At 37.2% G+C, this 21817-nt stretch overlaps 1 protein-coding gene across 1 annotated transcript in view; it reads left to right on the plus strand.

The window, feature by feature from the left end:
* Window positions 1-21817, plus strand: part of LOC306771396 (integrin alpha-M-like) — a gene marked incomplete at both ends in the record, with an annotated part of 61860 nt that overhangs the window by 36949 nt on the left and 3094 nt on the right. Inside the window, 24 exons of the mRNA XM_079260563.1 lie at window positions 10225-10327; window positions 10512-10609; window positions 10722-10792; window positions 10866-10980; window positions 12368-12495; window positions 12786-12928; window positions 13491-13641; window positions 14208-14358; window positions 14952-15025; window positions 15142-15259; window positions 15464-15600; window positions 15679-15825; window positions 15921-16133; window positions 16217-16350; window positions 16630-16772; window positions 16858-17012; window positions 17121-17246; window positions 17453-17526; window positions 19032-19173; window positions 19254-19352; window positions 19426-19505; window positions 19602-19688; window positions 20805-20874; window positions 20982-21080. Coding sequence (XP_079116689.1) covers window positions 10225-10327; window positions 10512-10609; window positions 10722-10792; window positions 10866-10980; window positions 12368-12495; window positions 12786-12928; window positions 13491-13641; window positions 14208-14358; window positions 14952-15025; window positions 15142-15259; window positions 15464-15600; window positions 15679-15825; window positions 15921-16133; window positions 16217-16350; window positions 16630-16772; window positions 16858-17012; window positions 17121-17246; window positions 17453-17526; window positions 19032-19173; window positions 19254-19352; window positions 19426-19505; window positions 19602-19688; window positions 20805-20874; window positions 20982-21080 — 2858 coding nt within the window. The remainder of the gene's footprint in view (window positions 1-10224; window positions 10328-10511; window positions 10610-10721; window positions 10793-10865; window positions 10981-12367; window positions 12496-12785; window positions 12929-13490; window positions 13642-14207; window positions 14359-14951; window positions 15026-15141; window positions 15260-15463; window positions 15601-15678; window positions 15826-15920; window positions 16134-16216; window positions 16351-16629; window positions 16773-16857; window positions 17013-17120; window positions 17247-17452; window positions 17527-19031; window positions 19174-19253; window positions 19353-19425; window positions 19506-19601; window positions 19689-20804; window positions 20875-20981; window positions 21081-21817) is intronic.

Genomic DNA, 21817 nt, shown 5'->3' on the forward strand with positions numbered 1-21817 from the left:
CTTGTTTGTTTACTTATTAAGCGTGTTAACTAAGAGACTGGTCTGTTTACTGGCAGCCATCGCAAGAGTTGGTTCTACTCTTTAAACAAAAATCATCTGATGTGTATTTTAACCGCTGAGCATATCTGCTTTAATTCAAAATAATGAGTTCAGATTAGGGATAAAACACCAGCTGTCAGCAAATAAAATACGGAGATTGTTGTACTTGTGTTGCATTCGCTGAAGTCAGGAAATTACAAAGCTACCTTCTTATTTAATGTCATATAGCGGCTTATTTTTTCTCTTTTGACATCTATTCTGTCTCAAACATTAAAAACTTAGTATTCATCACTTTTTTTTTTTTTTTTTTTTTATAAGGCACAGCGTGCCAGAAGTTGACTAGTCTGTATGAACTGTTCAGCTTCCCTGCAGCAGAGCAGAGATGTCTGTGTCATTGTTCAGTTGCAGAAGTCTGCAGGAGTGCAAAATTTTATACATGCTCATAAATGTGGTATAAAGCTAAGCAGAAACAGTGAGTAAATGTTTGGTTGTAGGGCCTCATTTCTTGGCCTGGTCTTGTGGATAATCATTCAGCTCGTATCACTCGATCTGCTCAGGAGTCAGACGCGCCACAGCCACCATGCTCTCCTCCAATCAGCATACAATCAGAAATTCATGCCAGGAAGTGCCCGACACATGTTCATCAAAACTTCCTGGTAGATAAATCAGGTTCATATGTGTAAATAACAAAGAGTGACATGTAAAGGATCAGACAGTAGGCAAAAGTTCAAGGAAGGAGATCCAGGTTTTCCACAGAGAACTGAGTGAACCGAACAGTCTTTCTGACAGAATCAGGGTGCAGCTCATTCCAGAAAACATCATCTGACTCTGTAGTCGGGGTGGGATTTGTGCTGCCTGCCGGCCACATTGTTAGTCTTTTACTTCTAGAAAATTCCACAACTGAAACACAGTCTGAGGACAAGGAGGATCCATCACCTCCAGAGGTCAAAGGTGAAAATCCAGCTCACATGTCCACCATAGGAGCCATATCCACACTGTTCACAGTCACAACCAACAGGGCTCTGCCAGACCCTCTGGTTCTGGGATCCCCAGGCCCCATCAGCAGCGGCCGGGTCCATGCAGCCACATCTGCATATCAGGTTCTGCTCCAGGACTCAGAGCTGACACAGAAGGGAGGTGGAATGATGCTTTAGGTTGTAGGGACCGTTTCTGCTCCAGTCTCCTGACTGACCACGCGTGACACCCAGAACCCTGCAGTGACCCGGATCAAGAACTCACTCTCCCCCAGCCCCTCCTCTGAATCCCCTTCAGGCAAGATAGACATTTGAGGTCCCTGTGGACCAAGCTGCATGCTGACAAGGGTTTAGAAGGGAACGCTGCAATGTGTCCAACACCATACAGCAGACGAGCTTTTGAGACTGAACCATTTGGTCATGTGGTGTATTTTCTTCTCCAGTAAGGGGAAAATAAAGATCATAGCCTCATAATTATAATAGTTTTCTTCTGAATCCTGTGGCAAACATATTATGTGGACCATGTTCTGTGCTGTGAACATCATGTAACTTGAATATTACATTGTAATTGTGTGTGTGAGAGACTATATTATCAGTGGATTCATAACTCAGTTCTCTCCTGGGAAAGCTGAACATGATCTTGCTAAGAAGATACACTTGTTCTGAGAACTTCTCTTCTCGCCGTTAGCTCACATTTAGCTAAAGTGAACTTATTGCAAGGGAAATTTACTCTAGCACGTTGGTTCACCATTCCTATTTTAAGGTCAAGAATTTTCTTTTTTTCCTAACATTATGCTTATTTTCAGCATCCTTCAGCTGCATTATTTATTTCCAGTTTATCTAGATTTATTTAGACATGCTAGGCATAAATTTATAATTGCAGTAGTAAAGGAATAAAAATCACCTTATGAATGTCTGAAAGGGAACAGACAGAAACCTAAGCTTATTGCCTACACAATGTACAGTAATTTAACATAATAAGTTCCTAATACTATAAATCAAATCTCTCACATTTCAGATTTTTCATTCTTAATATGTTGTTGCTCTTTAAAATGTTCTCAGGTGATAATAGAGAATGCTTTTCCTTAGGAAAAGGTTTCCACATTCATACAGGGAGTGGCTTTTATGCTCTTATAAAAGCTTTAGGAAGAAAAGCACAAGCAGCTATTTTACACAGGATTTATATGTTTGTTTCTGCCTAACGTGCTATGACATCATCTCCTTCAGTGAGCAGAAGGCCTTTAATGAACACTTTTTTCTCACTTCCCTCTCTGGGCCTCCTTCATATCTGAAACTCTCTCATACATTTTTTGTTGTTGTTTTTTTTTCTTTTTTTTTTTTTTTTTTCTTACTGCAGTAAATTAGATTTTACACAAACAATTCACTTCAACAGTTGGATGAATGCATGTGAATGGGTCGTGCCCCCACGTTTGTCTACCCCCACACAAGCTTCTAGGCTCTCCTGCGAGAGTCCGGTGTGGCTTCACAAGACGTGGTTTTAATTCTCCACACAATCAGTCCAATCAAGTTTAACACAGGAAATTTTACACAACCACCCCAGTTTCCCCTCACATGAAGACAGAGATTTCAACTTCTTAATGGTGCTGTACATCAACCTCCTACTGCAAAGGAACTAGTTCTGTTTGCAGCGGATGTACACAGAGGGTCAATCCCACACCTTTGTAGAATTATCAGGCAAAACTCTCAATGTCTCCAGAAACCAGCCCACACAGTTTCTTCTCTGTTCCTCCTCACTCAAGATGGCTTTCCTCTCAGTTTTCTAACTCAAGGTTGGCCTGGTCTTGCTTCTCGAGCTCACAGGACTTACTGACTAATTTACTGGTCTCGGTCTTGTAACTCACAAGATTTACTGGTCTGGTCTTGCTACGTCTAGCTCACAGCACTTACGACTTGGTCTTGTTACTCACGATTTTTAACTTAAACTTTAACCTAAACTTAACTTAAACTCACAGGATTTTATTTATGACGTCAACCTGATCTCGTCTTAAGTTATTCTCTTATCCCTTGAGTTATTCTTTCGATGAGGAGGTGAGGAGGAGAATCCCTGTCACAATGAGAATAATGAAGACAATTGACCACAAAACAGACAAATATTGTGATTATTAATTAAGATATTGATTATTAATTTGTGATAAATTTCTAGTAATGTTTGACTCCAGTTTGAGTCTGAAAATTAATATAAATTTAGAATAACACTTCTCACCATTGTCTTTTCACACTGGTTCAGAAGGAGTCCTGGCGTAGTCGACCACGGGTGGGAGAAAGACGTCCTGTCCTCTGAAATACTCTAATTGAGGTTCTTAGGATGAATCTGTGGATTCAGGTGGCCAACCCGTCTATCACCAACCTGGGCGGACTGACGCAGGATCCCGAGACGAGCCCCCAAAAACTGTGGTGGAAAATACTCTGGTCTTGAGAAGTTGTAATACATCTAAGAGTCAACTGTCTTCTTACAATGAACATTTTATTATAAACTAATACAAGCACACGCTGGAGCTTGGAGAGAGAACTCTCTCTGCAGATGCTGAAGTAACACCCAATTATAAACCATGCTTAACTCCTCCTAGTTGCTGGGCACACCATATGAAACAATCATTATCTCTTATTTAAGACTAAACTGAACTCACTAAGCATCAATCACTCACTATATTACTTTATTACCTTTAACCTCTAACCTTTAGACAACTGGTCAACCAAGCAGTTGACAAAACCCGATGCCCTGCATGAAACTCTTCCTGTCTCAGACTTTGTCTGCACATTCCAGACAAGGATCATATGACTTAAAGAAAGCTTTGTGCATAGACACAAAACACAGCAGGATCACAGCAAATCAATGCATATATGTCTAATACTTAATACAAACCAAACTCATAACAATTTTCCCCAACAATAGAAAAAGGACAGAAAGAGAACAGAAAAGACAACAGAGAAAACAAGAGAAAGAGATCAATGCTTACACGTATATGCACATACATACATATGTAAATATACATACATACACATACATACACCCACACAAGCCAACTTTAAATTCATGGTCCTTGCGGAGAACAAAGCCATTGACTGTCAGGAGGACCAGAAACTAGCAAGTTAAGTCAAAAAGACAGAAAGAAATGTTTAAACGATGTTTTTTGCTCTACTGAGGCAGCGGGATTTAGGAGGGCAGACAGCAGCCTCTTCCTCTCTGTCTCAGTACAGCTGGAGAACCACACCATGACGGCAGACGTCAGCAGGCTTGCTATGGTGAAGCGGTAGAAGGTCACCAGCAGCTGGGTGTTCAGCTTCTCTCTTCTGAGAACTTTCAGGAAGTGGAGCCGCTGCCGTGCCGCCTTCACCATTGCTGCAGTGTTCTCAATCTAAGGGAGATCCGCTGCGATGTGGACTCCCGAGTATTTGAAGGACTCCATTCTCTCTACACATCCACCGCTAATAAATAAGGGTGGAGGGGCAGCTACTTTCTTCCTGAAGTCCACGATGAGTTCTTTAGTTTTGGTGGCGTTCAATAACAGGTTATTTACCGAACACCACTCTTCCAGGCGGAGGACCTCATCCTGGTAGGCTGTCTCAGTTTGTCCTATCAGCAGGGCCGTATTAAACAGGCCCCTGGGCCCAGAGTGTCCCACGGGCCCCCTTCCCCAGCGCAACATTGTGAAAATTGTGACTGATACAGTGTGAAACAACATTTCTAACATCGCTCAGCCAGTGGTAACAATGGCAATACACTAGACACTGTGGTGTAACTATCTGGCTTTTATATACATTTTGTTTCATGTCTAAACTGCTGGTGTATGGCCTATGTGGGCCCCACTAATCTCCGAATGGGCCCCAAGTGGGTATGGGCCCCTGGGCCCGTGCCCATAATGCCATTGGATAATCTGGCCTTGCCTATGAGGCCCACAATCATGTCGTCAATGAACTTGACAATGATGTTTTCCGAGTGGGTGGGGCTGCAGTCGGATGTGTAGAGAGAGTAGATTATCGGGCTCGGCACAGAACCCTGAGGAGAGCCAATGCTGAGAGTACGGGTGGATGAAAGTGGGAACCCAGTTCAACCCATTGTGGCCGAGTAGTTAGAAAGTCCTTTAACCAGGCACAGGTGGGAGGTGGTATCCCCTGTTAGATAACTTGGGGATCAGGATTATTGTTTTGAAGGCAGAACTGTAGCCTAGTAACCTGGCATTTTTGTTACAGTATACATTAAATTAATGTATTTTTGCAACCACAAGGCACGCTTAAAAGTCTTATTTTCTCCAAAATAGACAGAGTGCCTCACAATGTGGTGCACCTTATGTGTGTAGTGAGTTCCAAAATAATTAAAGGTTGTTGTGTGACTTTGATGAGCGCTTTGCTTGACTGATTGAGAGCTTTTCCGACACGCTGCTTATATAGATAAAAGGCGAACGTAGGAGAGGGCAGCATGAGAACATTAAAGAAGTGTGGGCGTGAAAGATGATACTAAAGGTATGTCCTCAGTAGGTATATTGCGCCGGTATGTGCATTTTGCAAAACAACATTGGTTTGGCGAATGACCCCTTATTAAAATGGCACCTGTGAAGAGACACGCTTACAAAGCACAGTTCAAACTGCAAGCTACTGCCTGTGGGCAAAACGAGTGGATTGAGACTCTTCCGCATTAAGCCCCGCCTCCCGCCACTGCACTACATCAGGAGCGCGCACCGCAACTGCTTTCTTTTTGGTAAACTCACCAGCCATCATTTGAAATAACTTTATCCGACGTTTTCCACCCGCCTGATGTATTTGTACATGCCCTTGTTAACCAGTAGAAGGTAACCAATCACCGAACCTTATCCCCCGGGACGTCACAAGGATTTCCAAGTAGAAAAAACTCTCTAAAATGACGCGTTTTCCGTCGCCATGGAAACCAAACGGAGAGAGTGCTGGAACTCAAACTCAAACTCAAACATGTGTTTAGGTTATAAAAAACAGTGTCGTTCACATGTCTGATGAGGATTCAACACTGTAACACTGTAGAAAACTCAGAAAACTCCAAATACCATAATAGGACCCCTTTAATCTTTGTTGAAGGGAGGATGATATTGAATGGAATTTGTCAGCATATCACAATAAGCTTTCTTAATGCAGTGGATATTTAAAGTAATTCAAAATGTTATACAGCTGAAGCTACTTGTTGGCAAATCTTGTACTCATTTCCCTTTTTCTCAGCTAAACGTATTATTTTCATCTACCAGTGAGGATAGCTGATATTGTCATTTCCTGTTTCTGTTGTCTAATTTCTGTTCTGTTTTTTTTTCTTTAGTGCCCAGAAATTAACATTTCGGCTCAACCCAGTACTTTAAAAAGAAGATGAAAATAACATTTAGACACACATTTTTCTTTTTCTTGAAGGAGTGGTTAAGAGCAACAAAGACTTGGGATTGTGTTGCAATTCTTTCTCATATAGAGGAACTCTCAAGTTCTGTATTTATTAAGGGAGATTTTTATTCTATTTTCAATTATTTCTTATTCAGACTTTCAGCAGGAGAGAGTTGCCTTTCACGGTTTTCAGACAAATTCCTTTTACTTCAGAGGAAACATCAGACTTTTGACTGTCTTTCATGAGGCTATCGCAATGAATTGGATGTTCGCAGCTACGCTTTTCTTGTCAGGTAAGTGAATATTTTGTCAGATATATTTTGCAACTTCCCAGATGCAAAGTCATAATTAATTATAAATGATAATTAAAGGTAGAATGGTGAAAAAAAATCACCTTAAAATGGCCAAATTTCATGACCACATTTTCCTTTGAAACAATCTATCAATATGTATCCACATGGCTTTCTTTGTTTTGTTTTTTTAAAAATAGAAATATCATTAACTAAAGGGATGTTTTATATCATCCCGCTGAGGCACTGATATCAAAACTAGATTAAGTATTGATCCAGGCTTGTAACAAGTCATGGAACTTAAGGCAAAATACTGAAAAACATTAATTTTACAGATTATATCCACTACAGAATACCTGTTTATTTTGTGGATCACCGGCATACTGATGCTACCAGCACTATAGAAATGTTTTCTGCAACTGGTGGATGAGTGAACATCATTAATGAATGAGAATGAATAAATATAAGGTCGCAGCTTTTTTTTCCCTCCTGCCAGATGTCTAGAAGCGACAGATTGTAGCTTTGGGTGCGCCACTGACTAAAGAAAAAGCAGAACATGAAGGTGTCTCAATAATTTGTCTTTTAGAAACCATAATAAACCCTAACTTCACAGAATTCTGAGGTTGTTTAATATTCGTTTTCACATAGATTCTTAAATTATAAATAACATTTCATTGATTTTCATTTCATTGATTTTCATTATTTTTTAGAAATCTGAAAAAAACTAATATCAGGATTTTGTTTCACTTTTGATTTGAAGTTTAGATTAGAAGAAACTACACTTTATTATTTAATTTGTCCATTTACTGTGACCAAGAAGTTACTGCAGATTCTCGTTCTGCAAACTGCCACTGGTTGTCTTTGTTGTTGGGGGTGCTCACCCTCTCCCAGTTGGTCTCTGTGTTCCGCAATCACAATATCAATGACACTTGAACTTCAGGGTAGCAGGTCCTGTTGCATCAGAAGGTTCACCACGGTGTATCCTACCACCTGTCTCCCTGAAGGATCAACATTTCATTCTTGGGTTCGAAAATAATTTCATAAACATTGTAAAAAAAAAAACTAAAAAAAATACACATTTAATACACAGACACTTCAAAATGCAAGAAACCAACATTTCTTGATGCTCAGATTGATCAGTCCATGCACGATCAATCTGAGCATGGAGTTTATTTTCCCAAAATCCCATAATAAAAACTTTAGATTCATGGGACAAAGGCTTTGTAGTGGCACATCAGCTGCTCTTAAAACATGAATGTTCATGTTGATATTTGAACAAGAACTCTCTTCAGCCACAACGGAGAAAAACTGGACCGCAGCACCCCTGGCCATGAAGAGACCAGACAGAGGTCTGTTCTTTCATTTTATGAGAATGTATTTACAGATAATAGTCATGAATATTAAGTAGACAATAATAGTCATAATTAGTCATCTGACACAGATCTTCCCGGATTGGGAGACTTGAGAAGAAAGCCCTGAACTCTCGTTAGAGCTGCCTATCAAAACCCCAGCCGACTGCACCTCCTTTTCCGAATCAGCTAACATATGCAAATGCATCATTCCATTCACACATTTCCAGAACTCTCCGCCCCATAACAGGAATAGAAACCTATTTGCTGCAGCACAACTTTGTATCACTTCTGTTCTTAAGAACGTTTTTATCACAGTCTACAACTCTTGATTGTCAGGGTGTGTGTAATTATTTGGACCTCTGACAATATACTCCAGGTCACTTTGACCCAAAGTTATCTAACTGACTTTTGACTGATTTCACCTAAACTTCATGCCTGCAAGGCAGTCACAGCTCTTCAGTAATAAGGTACTTTTGTGGAACATCAGCAGACAGACGCTGATGTTATTTATGTAAAATCAGGAAGTAATGGCATGCAGTGTTCTGTACAACAGAAAGCAGTATTTTCTCAGAATAAATGACTAATTTTGGCATATTGTGAAATGCAGCATTTGGTCTAGGCACAATATAAAAATCAATAAGTCGGTAATACAAATAAGTCATGGACAACTGTGTCCAACAACTTGTAGACTGGAGATAAAACATCAAATATTTGGAAAAAAAAAAAAACAAGAACGTAAACAGCATTTGCAGAAGTTTAAAACTATCACCAACTTTTGATGAATTACATAATATTTTCATTTATATTCCAGTGTGGATTGTCAGTCAGTCACTGATATCTAGCTCAAATGAAAATCAGAATCCCTTTGAGATATACAGATAAGACAGCATTATCATCATCTGTGTAAGGTAGTCAGTATTCACGCTGCTGTTATGACAAAGCAGGCTGTCACATGAAATGTGTAAATAAAGTAATTATACAGCACTTTAGGTTGTTTGTTTAGGCACATCTAATTTGCATTTTGCAATTTAATAATGCATGAACATGCAATAACCATTTTTAGACTATTACTGCATGTTTGAATAAAACAGGGAGACTCGGTTTTAGCAGGAAACTCCTGTCATTTAAACATCAGCACAAAAATTTAAACCAGTAGACGGATGTAAATTACTTCCCCAAAATTCACATTGAATCGTGCATCTCTACTGTTTGTGGGACTGATCTGCATTGCTCAGGCAGAAAAAGAAGAAGTTCATACTGATCCTGAACATTCAATTATATTTCATATAAATGCTGGTATAGGGGGAACAGATATTTCAGTATTGACCCGCACATCACCGCTCATTATTATACTCAGATAACAGATAACTACTTACATAAAAACCCTTCTTACCTATGCTTCTAAGTTTTTTTTTTCCAGCCCAAGAGTTAGGTGCCCCACCAGGAATCCCCCCAAAGTTTTTAATAACCATTGCCCAGCCAGCCTTGTATGTAGCATTGCTCTGGTTGTGACAGAAAGCATGAGAGCATGTCTGTGGCTGATTAGAAACAGCAGAATGGAGCGACTGGACAAGCAGGTGGCAGATATGTGTAAAAGCATATCAGTAAAGGGACTTATATTGGTTTTGGCAACTGGGACTAGACTCAAAACATCCAGGCTCGAAGGCCTGGGACAACTGGCTGGCGACGAATGAAAGAGAAAGACATTAGTAAATGTTTCATTTTTAGAGACAGTAAATTTTGTGTGTAAATGGGTGCGCATGTTGTAGTTTATAGTTGAATTGTCTGTCAGCTCATCTGACTGGTCTCCTCTCCAGGGTGTTTGGGTTAATGCTTCCCCGGAGGCTTGAGTACTCTGCATAAGTTCCAGCAGAGGCCGTGATATTGGTGGGCGGGGGTGAGATTAGCTGTACTGTTTTATGTTGGAAAAGGGTTTGAGGCTTACCACTTAGTATGTGTTTATATACCTCTTTTAGAAGGCAGGTTGTGGATTTTTGCAGATTCCATGTAGTCTTAGCATGTAGTTTTTGTTTTTGTGATAAAGAAAAAACACGTGTTAAGCAGGTAATAGTTTATCCCAGTCAGCAACAGGGGAGATTAATTCTTCTTCATTTGTTTTTGGGCTGGGTTGCTCCAAAACAGTTTGATGTGAGTCCCTCACATCATGATTTTAGATTAGACAAACCATGTGAATTTTTCTTCTTTATCCCGCAGTGTTAAAAGCTGCACTTTGTTTCAACATTGATCCTCTGGCCTGGAAGTCCCTGAAGAATCCTGCTGCAGGTTTTGGCTACCAGGTGGTGCAGAGACGCTCAGAGTGAGTCAGAACTTACACTAGAGGATCTGTTTTAGGTTAACACTTGGGATTTTTATTCTAATCAGTGAGCCTCTAATATGCATACTTCTAGGTAGTAAGAAAATGATCTTTCTTCAAAGCAGAAATATATGAGTCATTGCTAACTAAAACCATCAAATGTTTGTCTGGGTTTTGTTACCCAAAGTTTTCTTATCAGTGCCCCTTTGGATCAGTATTCAGGAAACAAAAGGGGTGTGGTATTTAGATGCACCACAGATGAATGCCAAAATCTGCACGTTTCAGGTAGGAAACTTTTCATTTAGAAAAGCATTGACAGAATAATCTTGGGAAATAACTTTACACCTATTTACACCGAATTGTTTGAAATTTCTTTTCTTCCTGAATGTTTCCACAGTTCCACAGTTTGCAGTAAACATGTCTCTTGGTTTGACAATGACACATGACCCCAAAACAGAGAGCTCTCTGGTGAGTTTAGTGAACTGCAAAGAAATCTTATCTTGAAATCTGTTGATAAAATGTGATCCTTTACATTTTTCAGGTATGTGGTCCAACCATTCCAACAGACTGCAAAAGTATCACCATGTACAATGGTGTTTGTATTCAGATCGACAAATATCTTACATCTGGACAACCTGTCCCGTCTTCTGTGAAAGGTAAATACAATGATAATTACTTCCCACTTGGTATGCAAAAATATTAACCCTCCACTCTAAGAAAAGTTAGTCAAGCTCCTCTCATTGCAGTTATAGAGAGCTTTGTAGATGATACATTAATAAAAATGTAATAAAACTGGTTTTATTATTGGATTTTTTTTTTCTCTTTTAATGGAGAGCATGAAATTGAAATCAAAAGGGGATTTAGTGATGGTGTTGGCACATTTAAGGATAATAATTTATCTTGCCACTGAACAGGAAGGATTACAATTTATTTAGGAAGAATATGATCGTCAAGCTGTTTCAACATGCTTGACATGGTGGAAACAAAAAGGTCCATACATCCAATCCAATCCAACTTTATTTATAGAGCGCTTTAAAACAACACAGTTCACCAAAGTGCCTTACACAATCCCAGGCTTTATATATGAAATATACATATATATACTGTATATACTGTATATATATATATATATATATATATATATATATATATATATATATATATATATATGTATATATACATATATATATATATATATATATATATGTATATATATATATATATATATATATATATATATATATATATATATATATATATATATATATATATATATATATATATATATATTGATCAGTTTCTATACATGAAATATAGGAAACTGAGCAAATGAAAATATTGTTCCTTTAGGAGTGATACTATGTTAATAACTCTTAAAAAAGCATTTAAAAAAAACTGAACTTAATAAATACTTTTAAAAAATGCAAGACATTTTGATGTTCATCCAAACACACAGAAGGTAACACTAGCGCATGTGACTCCTTTGTGTGTACATTGCTAGTGCTGCATCCTGAACACCAAACAACTGATGAAGGTGTTCGGATGAACACCTTGATCTTGTATATTTTGTATGCAAAAGTCTTGTATAGTCCTGTATATTTTCATATATGGTTTGAGTCCAGTGTTTTTAAAATAGAATTACCTTTTACCTGGATACATGAATTTTCATAGACCTGTGTGAACAAGAACAGGTAGATTACATCACTGTTTTTTTTTTCTTTTATTTCTTTGTTTAATGATTCTATTTTCTCCTCTAACTGATCGAAATACATTTTTTAAGTTTTAGTTAGTTTTTTGGTTTTTTTAATTGTAAATATGTTTCTGTCATTTCTGTGATGTTTATTTTCTAATAATTAACAGTGGAAAGAACACCTTCCAAAAGTGGTGACTCCATATTTTTTTCTATGGGCTGCAGCATTTAGCTATCATTCTCCTTGCCAGTGTGCTGTGAAAAATATAGTACACTGGAAAACAGACATGTAAACATATATACAATTTCACTTATAAGGGAACACTGTGTTTATTTCTCTCTTGTTTTTACAGAGTGCCGAACCCAAGTCGACATTGCATTTCTTTTAGATGGCTCAGGCAGCGTAAGTAATGATGATTTTGAAACAATGAAGATTTTTGTTTCAAAACTGATCGAGTCGCTTCTGGGAAAAGACACACACGTAAGATTATATTCACACTTTATGTTTCTATCAGAAGTAATTAAATGTATGATGGTAACAAATGAAAGTCCAGAAATTACATTTTGACAAATTCTAAATAAAAAAAATACTTTATTAAGAGCAATAATGTTTTCCAAATTAGCTAATGTGATAAAAAAAAATTTTAAAAAAAAGAAAATCTTTTTAAATCTGTCTTTTAAAAATATATTTTTTATATTACTTCTACAGGAAGTTTTGCCTTTGAATCCACATTTCTCACTAATGTATATGAATTATGTTTGCTATTGCAGTTTGCCATCGCCCAGTTCTCTACAGCTCCCAAAATCCATTACGACTTTAACAGATTTGATCCTAAGAAATGGCGAGATCAAATCAAACAAATAACACAAATCAGAAAAGCTACTTACACTGCACAAGCTATCAGACATGTTGTGTAAGTTTCTTTACAATCCTGTCAATAATGTCTTGTAAAACCTAATGCTGACAATGAGGGGAAAAGATGAAAAAAAAAAAGAAAAGTTTTTATTTACTATTTTCTAACTTGCACAAATAGAAATTTCACTGTAGAGGCTTTTCTCTCTTGGTCAGTATGTTGTTACATGTATTTCATTCTCCTGTTTTTTCTTTCTTTTTTTGGTTTTATTTTGTTTTGTTGTTTTTTCTTTTCTTTTTTTTGGTTTTGTTTTGTTTGTTTGTTTGTTTTTTGTTTTTGTTTTTTTTTTTGTTTTTTTTTTTTTTGGGTAATTTTTTCTATACTGAAATGTTATGGGTTTTTTCATCAACATTTTAGAGTTTTCTCCCTTTGTCAAGGAGCTTTGTGTGTTTTTTGTCCTCAATCCCCAGTTATCTCATTGGATCTGAAAATTGATATATTTTATATAAGAAAGTTGTTTATTGTGAAATGGCAAATAGACAAGGAATCTAACATGAAAATTATTAAGCCAAAAAATAAAGTTTTTTTTAGCTGATTGAAAGTTTGAACTTTCTTTCCCCAGCGACAATGTTTTCTCACCATCTGGAGGTTACAGACCAGATGTGAAGAAAATTTTGATAGTAATTACAGATGGAGAATCTCATGACCGTGCCAACCTAGGAGCAGCAATACAAAAAGCTGACTCTAAAAATATTGTTCGATTTGCTATTGGGGTAAGTTGTATTGTTGTTATTATTATTATTTTTATTATTGTTGTTGTTGTTATTATTATTATTATTATTATTATTATTATTATTATTATTATTACTAATATTATCATTATTATTATTATTATTATTATTATTACTAATATTATCATTATTATTATTATTATTATTATTATTATTATTATTATTATTATATTATTATTATATTATATATGGATTTCTTCATTTTTTTCCTGCAAAAATCATGGCATCAATCATCAGTTGTGAGTCAGATGATGATTGGTTGTTGATTAGTGAATCATGCTAATTTGATACAATCTTTGGATTGTATAGCTGTTTCCACTTTGTCAACTGTAAAGATGATCCACAGATATGTTTTTTTCCATATATTTAGTTGTGGTGGTTATGTTACAAAATGTATGTCTGTTTTGTTTTTAAATGCCCTGTTTCTTTTACTTTACAATATGAAGTCTAATCTTTACTACAGCAAACTTGTATTTACTTTAAAATTACACTGTAGCTTTAAATTTAATTCCTGAAGTATACCACAAATATTTCATGTACATCCACAGGTTGGAGCGGCATTCAACAGCTACGATGCATCAAATGAACTGAGGAGCATTGCATCTAAACCCACAGACAACCATGTGTTTAAAGTGGAAACATTTGAGGCACTCGGGAAGATTCGACAGAATTTGCAAGACAAAATTTTTTCTATTGAAGGTACAGGTGCTATCTCATCAAAACAGATTCAGATCAGACACATTAGACAAGCCTCATCACTGTCCAATTTTAAAACTCATCTTATAACCCATTATTATTCCTTGTCCTTTAACCCAACGTAAGACAGTTTCCGGTCAGTGTGCTCTTTATTTTTATTGTTGGTTTTTACTTGCTATTTATTCAATTTGCTTTAATTCCGTATTCCTCATATGACCTGTTGTTTTATTATGTTATTTATTTGCATTTGAACTGTTTTATTCTGGTTTTATTTTGGCCAATCGTGTACAGCACTTTGTTTCAACTCTTGTTGTTTTAAAGGGCTTTATAAATATTTCATTCAATTTCATTAGCTTGCAAAAGAAATTGATTAGTATATTTCTTAGCACAATGTTTTTGTGTTTTTTTTATTTAAGCTGAAAATGTATTTCTGGGTCATAATTTCTTGAATATAATGACTAATTAAAAAAAGGAATTTTAAAAAGAAGTATTTTGTAATTCGAAGCCGTTATGAAATTAATCCATTTAAATGACATGCAACACCTAGGTTATTTAACATTAAATATCTTACGTTTTTCTTTATTTTGCTGTTAAAGGATCTCAAGCCAGTGGAGAGTCACTGGAACTGGAGATGTCCCAAGAGGGATTCAGAGCAGCTTTTGTAACTGGGGTAAAATTAATGAATATTAACTGGTTAATAATAAAGTTCTAAAAAGTTTTAAAAAATGAGAAATTAATTGTGTGCTTTAACTTTAAGTTTGCAAAACATTTCTGTCAAACCTGCAGGGAGTCCAGATGGCTATTGTTGGTGCTAACCAGTGGAGGGGAGGCCACAGGCGATACAGAAGAAACACACTAACAGCGTCATATGAACCCATGAATATGGAGGCTGATAGCTATCTTGGTGAGATTTTCACAGGAAAATAAATAAATAAAAGAAAAAAGAACATTTGATTTTCTTTTTACATGCACACATCTACAGCTCTCACTAAAGTAATATTTTGACCCAGAGGGTTTCTGTATTGTTGTGTTGATAAAAAAAAAAAAGAGGTTGTCACACTGGCTGAACTGGGATATTTATCATGTCTTTGATACCATTAATTTTTAGGTTACTCCATGGCAGTTGCTAAAACTTTGAGGGGTGATCTGACCATTATTGGTGCCCCAAGATACCAACACAGAGGAGTTGTTATAGTGGTTTATGGAGAGAAAGACAAGCAAAAGCTTGAGCCAAATCAACGTGAGGTGTGTATTTACCACTAAGATGGCAATGAAACACTATAAAATTAATAACTTGTTAAAATAAATCTTTTACATTTTAAGATGCAGACTGGTGGATACTTTGGAGCAGAGGTTTGTGCCATGGACGTGAATCTTGACAGCTACACTGATCTCATCATCATATCTGCTCCCATGTACAAGGACTCTGATAGAGAAGGACGAGTTTATGTTTGCACAATAACCTATCTGGTAACTGGTTACACCCGCTCAGTCAATCATCTTGTTATATTTTCTCCTTTTTATTAAGTGTGAAACACCCTCTCTCATCTTTACATGTTCACCAGAATGTGGACTGTCATTTTGAGTCTCCATCAGTCCTAAAAGGAGCTGCATCTGACAGAGGAAGGTTTGGCTCTTCTCTTGCTGTTCTGCCTGATCTTAACAAGGATGGATTTAGTGATTTGGCAGTTGGAGCACCTTTGGAGAACGATGGTCAAGGCAGCATCTACATATTCCATGCTGAAGGAGGTCAAAGAATCAATCCTACTTACTCACAGGTGAGCTTTTTCAAAGAAAACTGAAGTGACAAGTAAACAAAAATTCCCTCAATTTTCTCCCTAATGGATGTCCTGTTGCTCAGAGAATTGCTGCCTCTGAGGTTCAGTCAGGACTGAAGTATTTTGGCACGTCGATCAGTCAGTTGAGTTTCGATCAGAGTGGTGATGGTCTGCCTGACTTAGCGGTGGGTTCAAAGGGTGCAGTTGTTTTACTGAGGTGAGTTATGTAAAGTATAGCCTAATATAAGTTATGGCAATTTTACCCTTTTTAAAAAAAAACAAAAAAAAACAAAAAAAACAAAAACTAATTTTCAAATGTGTTTTGAACAATAAAGTTTTCTTCAAGGCATAAAGATTTATGTCGTTTCTTTTGGAATTAACAAAACCTTTTTTTTTAAGTTTAATCTTGCTTTTGTTGTCAGTTTTCATTCTGATTGATTATTGATCACAGGGTCAAAAGATGTTGAAATGTGGGTTATTATCATTTCATTTCTAGATCAAGGCCTATAGTGATGGTGGAAGCCACTGTGTCCTTTAACCCGAATGAAATCCCAACACAAAATGTGGACTGCTCAAAACCGCTGGAGAGCAAAGCTGAAATCTGTTTTACTATGAGCAGACACTCTGAAGTGAATGCAGGTTCATCCTCCTTCTCAATTTTCATTCACTGGCATGTTTGCATATGTGTGGATTTCTATATAAAACAAGTTCTGGTGTGTTTCAGCTCTAGCACAGGTTGATTTCACTTTTACACCAGATGCCACCAGGAAGTCCCCAAACAACCGAGCTTACATCACTGAGAAACAACGAGAGGAAACTAGATCGCTTCGTGTTGATTTAAGGGGTCAAAAGTGCAGCAATGTGCAATTTTTTATTAAGGTTACTCCTAATAAGATGACAATAATAAATATCAAATAAAACAGATTTCATTTGGCAACAAAATCTTATTATTTTAGTCGGAATCATGCTCCCTTATTCTTGTTGCAGGCTTGTCCAGATGATGTTCTTAATCCACTTGAGAACAAGCTCAGCTTCACCTTTAATGGTTTACCTTCTAACACAAATCTTAAACCAGTTCTCTCCCAGCAGGCTCAAACAACAACCTTTCGTACAGTGAGTAACGTTCAAACAAATCTCATAAATCTACAGTTATCATAAACAGTTTTCTGAGGTCAGCCTTCAGAGCTCAAAAAACTGGTTTCATTTGACATGAAACCAGTTGAAGAGCATCACGTTGCTCGGACATGTCCAGCATTCATTATAATTCTAAACATTGATAATGTTTTTTTAGCTCTCTGATCTAACCTTATTTTTCACAGTTAGGGTTTGAGATCAACTGTGGTGCTGATGAGAAATGTGTTGATAATCTAAAAGTGGACTTCAACTTCACCAGGTGAGGAAAAGAAAAAAAAAAAAATCAGACTTTGCATGTATGATTTGTGAAGTTTTATATTTGTCTTTAAAGTGTAACTATTATGTACATTGCAGGCTAATTTATTTTTTATTTCTGAGACCAGAAGGGCTGGGATTGATCGAGTTATTGCCACAAATCGCTTTATTTACTTCAGACTGACCCTCTCCGTAGGCTGTCAGATCAGCCTGTGGGCAAAACGAGTGGATTGAGACTCTTCCGCATTAAGCCCCGCCTCCCGCCACTGCACTACATCGGGAGCGCGCACCGCAACTGCTTTGTCATTGTAACATCTCATAAACAGAAGGATTAGGCTAATATGAACTCAATAAAAAAAACAAAATACAATGTCAACACATAGCATACAGCCCTACATGTTGGAACCTGAATCAGACCCTGAAAACAAAGTGGAAAACAGCAACCCACAGCAACGAATGCAGCAGGATGTCTCTCTTTGGTAAACTCAACCAGTCATCGTTGGAAATAACTTTATCCCACGTTTTCCACCTGCCTGATGTATTTGTACATGCCATTGTTAACCAGTAGAAGGTAACCAATCACCGAACCTTATCCCCCGGGACGTCACAAGGATTTCCAAGTAGAAAAAACTCTCTAAAACAACGCGTTTTTCGTCGCCATGGAAACCGAACAGAGAGTGCTGGAACTCAAACTCAAACTCAAACATGCGTTTAGGTTATAAAAAGCAGTGTCGTTCTGTCTGATGAGGACTGAACACTGTAACATTGTAGAAAGCTCAGAAAACTCAAAATACCATAATAGGATCCCTTTAAGTACAAACAGTTTGCATACTTCAAATGACTGGTTTCAAAACTAGTACCAAACTATGAGTTGCATTTGTTATACTCTTTGTGTGAAATTAGGGGGAAAAGTAAATTATTTGGGCTACAGTTATAGTTACAGTCAAAAGTCTGTAAAAAATAATACATGAAGTGTTTTATCTTTTTGCTGCTTTCAATAAAATCTGCAATGAATTGTTGTTTTTTTTTTTGTTTGTTTGTTTGTTTGTTTTCAGGTTTGAGTTTAAGCCATACCACCAGCTTCTTTCTCAAATCTTGTCCCCCTGCTTAATGGCACAGAGAGTATCTTGACAGTATCTTAAGTTAAAACCTTAAAATCCACAAGTACAAACAATGACAAAGTTAGGAAATTGGAAAAATTATGGTAGGAAGAAAAAGCTGAAATTAGTGAATACAAATCTCCCCACTATGTGGACATAAATGTGGACATAAAATAGCATAGCCTAAAGAGACCAATAGACATACAAAGACTTTAACATTACTGTTCGGTCAAAGGGTTGCTTGTTTTTCTTTTTAATGTCAAAGGTAGTCACCATTAAACCAAGTTATTACCCGCATGTTGGCATTCCCATTGCTGCCAGCACTGATTTGGAAACAATGCTGTTTGACATCAATTTTTATTTGATCTACTTGATTTCCTTTTGATTCTTGTTATTCCTCATAAATCAGATCAGCAGAAGTTACCGTTGGCATTGATGAGCTTCTGGATGTGACCGTCTCTGTGGAGAACAGGGAGGAAAACTCGTACAACAGTCTTATTACTCTCACATACCCAGCTGGGCTCTCCTACAGGAAGTTTACATCTCTGCAGGTAAGACATCAGGATCACATCTGTTACATCTCTGATAGGCTGCTCTTTAAGACACATTGGTGTTTTGTATTTCAACACAGGGAAGAATTGAGTGCAGTTCTTTGGACAGTGAAGATGGTGTAACTCGAGGAAAGACAGACTGCTCTATTGACAAACCAGTTTTCAAAGGCAACTCAAAGGTTGGTTTGTTGTGCTGCTACACAGACTGCTGAGTCAGAAGAGGAGGTGTCTGATCTCTGGTTTCATTTTCAGGCCATCTTCATCGTCTCCTATGGGATTGGAGCCAACAGTCAACTTGGCAGGAAGATATTTGTTACTGCAAACGCCACCAGGTACTGTTCTCCAGTCACAGATGCAGGTTTTTGTTTTTATGTTTTTACACAGAACCAACTTTTTCTTTTATAAATATTTCCATCTGTGTATTTTAGTGGGAATCAACAGCACTCTTCATCAAGTGAGCTCTACAAGAAGAAAGAGATCGATGTGAAATACAACATTTTTGTTTCAGTTGAAAGGTCTGTGTTTCATTGTTAAAGGGGTACGGTGTAACTTTTGGCCAATAGGGCGCGATAATCACTTAACTTCTAACAGCCACTCAACATTTTATCAAAATTAAACAGTCTTTACTATAAATAATAGATTTATGTATCAAATGATGCAGTAACTTTGGTACAACTTATATCAATACCATGTGAACACGTTAGCATTAGCCTTTTGCTCATGGGACATTACAGTAGTACTGTTTCCTGTTCAACAGCGTATGAAAACCATAAAACTAAACCAGGTTTAAACAATTACGCAGCTACCGAGTCATTTTGTGTTTCATGCATGCATCGCCCTCAGGGAAAACAAAACACATGAAGAAATTCTGCCCTTAAACTGGTGGTCCGTAGGCCAAAATTGGATACTATCTGGCCCACCAGATTATAGTGATAACAACTGATTGCAAGAGTTATTTGTCAATCCGCAGACACAATCTTGTTTACAGAGCTATGTTACAAGAACTGTGTGGTTCCTTTGAGAAAGGAGAGGGGGCAGAACCAGTTAGGTGTGGGAAACTGCCTGGTTTTGGTACGTTAGCACAACAGAGCTAACTTACCAGTCTAATAATACTGAGGCAAACAGACAGTGGGTTTTGGATCCACACTGTTCTTTCATCAGACTCCAATGAGCAAATTCTTTGCCAAAGTCAACTTGTGTCTTTCTTCTGGAGCAATCCCTTTTTGCTTTCTCTTTCTGTCTTCCTCAGACTCCATGTTCACCTTCTTACTTTGTTCAGCCATGACAAATTTTAATTTGAAGAGGAAGAAAAAGTATCACAAAGCCGAGTCCTCTGTGTATATAGAGGGGAAACCATAAAGTAAAGCATTTAAGGTCAAATGATCCCATGATAGACAGACTGCTCTTGCAAAGTAACAATGTCTGGGTTCTGAAAAGGGCAGCCCTCTTGGAGCGGCAACATGCACCAAGCCCTGTATATTGACCCCAGCGATCCTCCATTATTACTCCCATTAGACTAATGTTTGGGTCAAAAGTTACACTATATCCCTGTAAAATAATATAAAACAAATGTGATAATAGATTAGTCACTGTTATATTATATTCATCTAATGTTTACAATACCTTTTCAGCTCCTTCAACTACTGCAATTTCACGTTTGGAGCGAATCTTTTGCAGAAACCAGTCCAACAAGTAATCAAGGTGAAAGCTTATGTGATCCAATTATATCAGTATGTTGAAGTTCACAGCTATCATTTCAGACCTAATACTTTTTTCCACTCTGAAATTTTTGTTTCTCCTCTTCTCAGGTTACAAATAGCATCAGAGCATTTAATTTCACTGTGGTGATCAGGGTTCCTGTGAAGCTCGGCAACAAAGACATTTGGGCAGATTTGAGCAGTCTGCAGGTAAATACTAAACATGTCACAATGCGGGGTAGAGGTATGGACCCAAATGCAGGAACGGGAGCCAGGGCAGTATCCGGATGTTTTAATCTAAAAGAAACTTGACACGTGAACACAGGGAGCAAACACAATGGACCAGCAATGGGAACAGAAACCAAGGGGTATAAATAAAGGCAAACCAAACAAGATACAAGTGTAATGAGTCCAGGTGAATCTAATGAACAGGAACAAAGGCTAAACAAGAAACAAGACACAAGGGAACTAAACCGCGAAGATTACAATCTAAAACAGAAACCAGAAAAAAAGATACAAAACACACATCATGACAAAACATGTTTTAGTTACCGTACTAACCTTAAAGGGAACTCCAGCGTGGTGGAACAATGTTTCATATTAAATGAATATTTGTTTCAGCTGTTAAAATATGATCTTTACAATACCCAACATTGTTCAGCTTTTAGATTTTTAATTTTTTTTTTTTTTTTTTTTGTATTCTGTGATTGGTTTACATGCTGCAATGCATTCTGGGAGGTGACTTATTGTGTGACTTTTGGTTGTAAGAAGTCTCTTTAAGTCTTACAGTGGCTTAATGTTTACCATTCAGCCTTTTCAGTTTGAACCCGAACACAATGACAGCAAGAACAGCCATGATAAAAACCACTAGAATCCAGTTAAAATGAGGACAAATGGGTAGATAAAGAGGAAAGAAAAAGTCAGAGTAGTTGGTGTTTGTGCAGCAC

Source organism: Telmatherina bonti (assembly GCF_933228915.1).
Source record: "Telmatherina bonti genome assembly, chromosome: 21".
Taxonomy (NCBI): Eukaryota; Metazoa; Chordata; class Actinopteri; order Atheriniformes; family Telmatherinidae; genus Telmatherina; species Telmatherina bonti.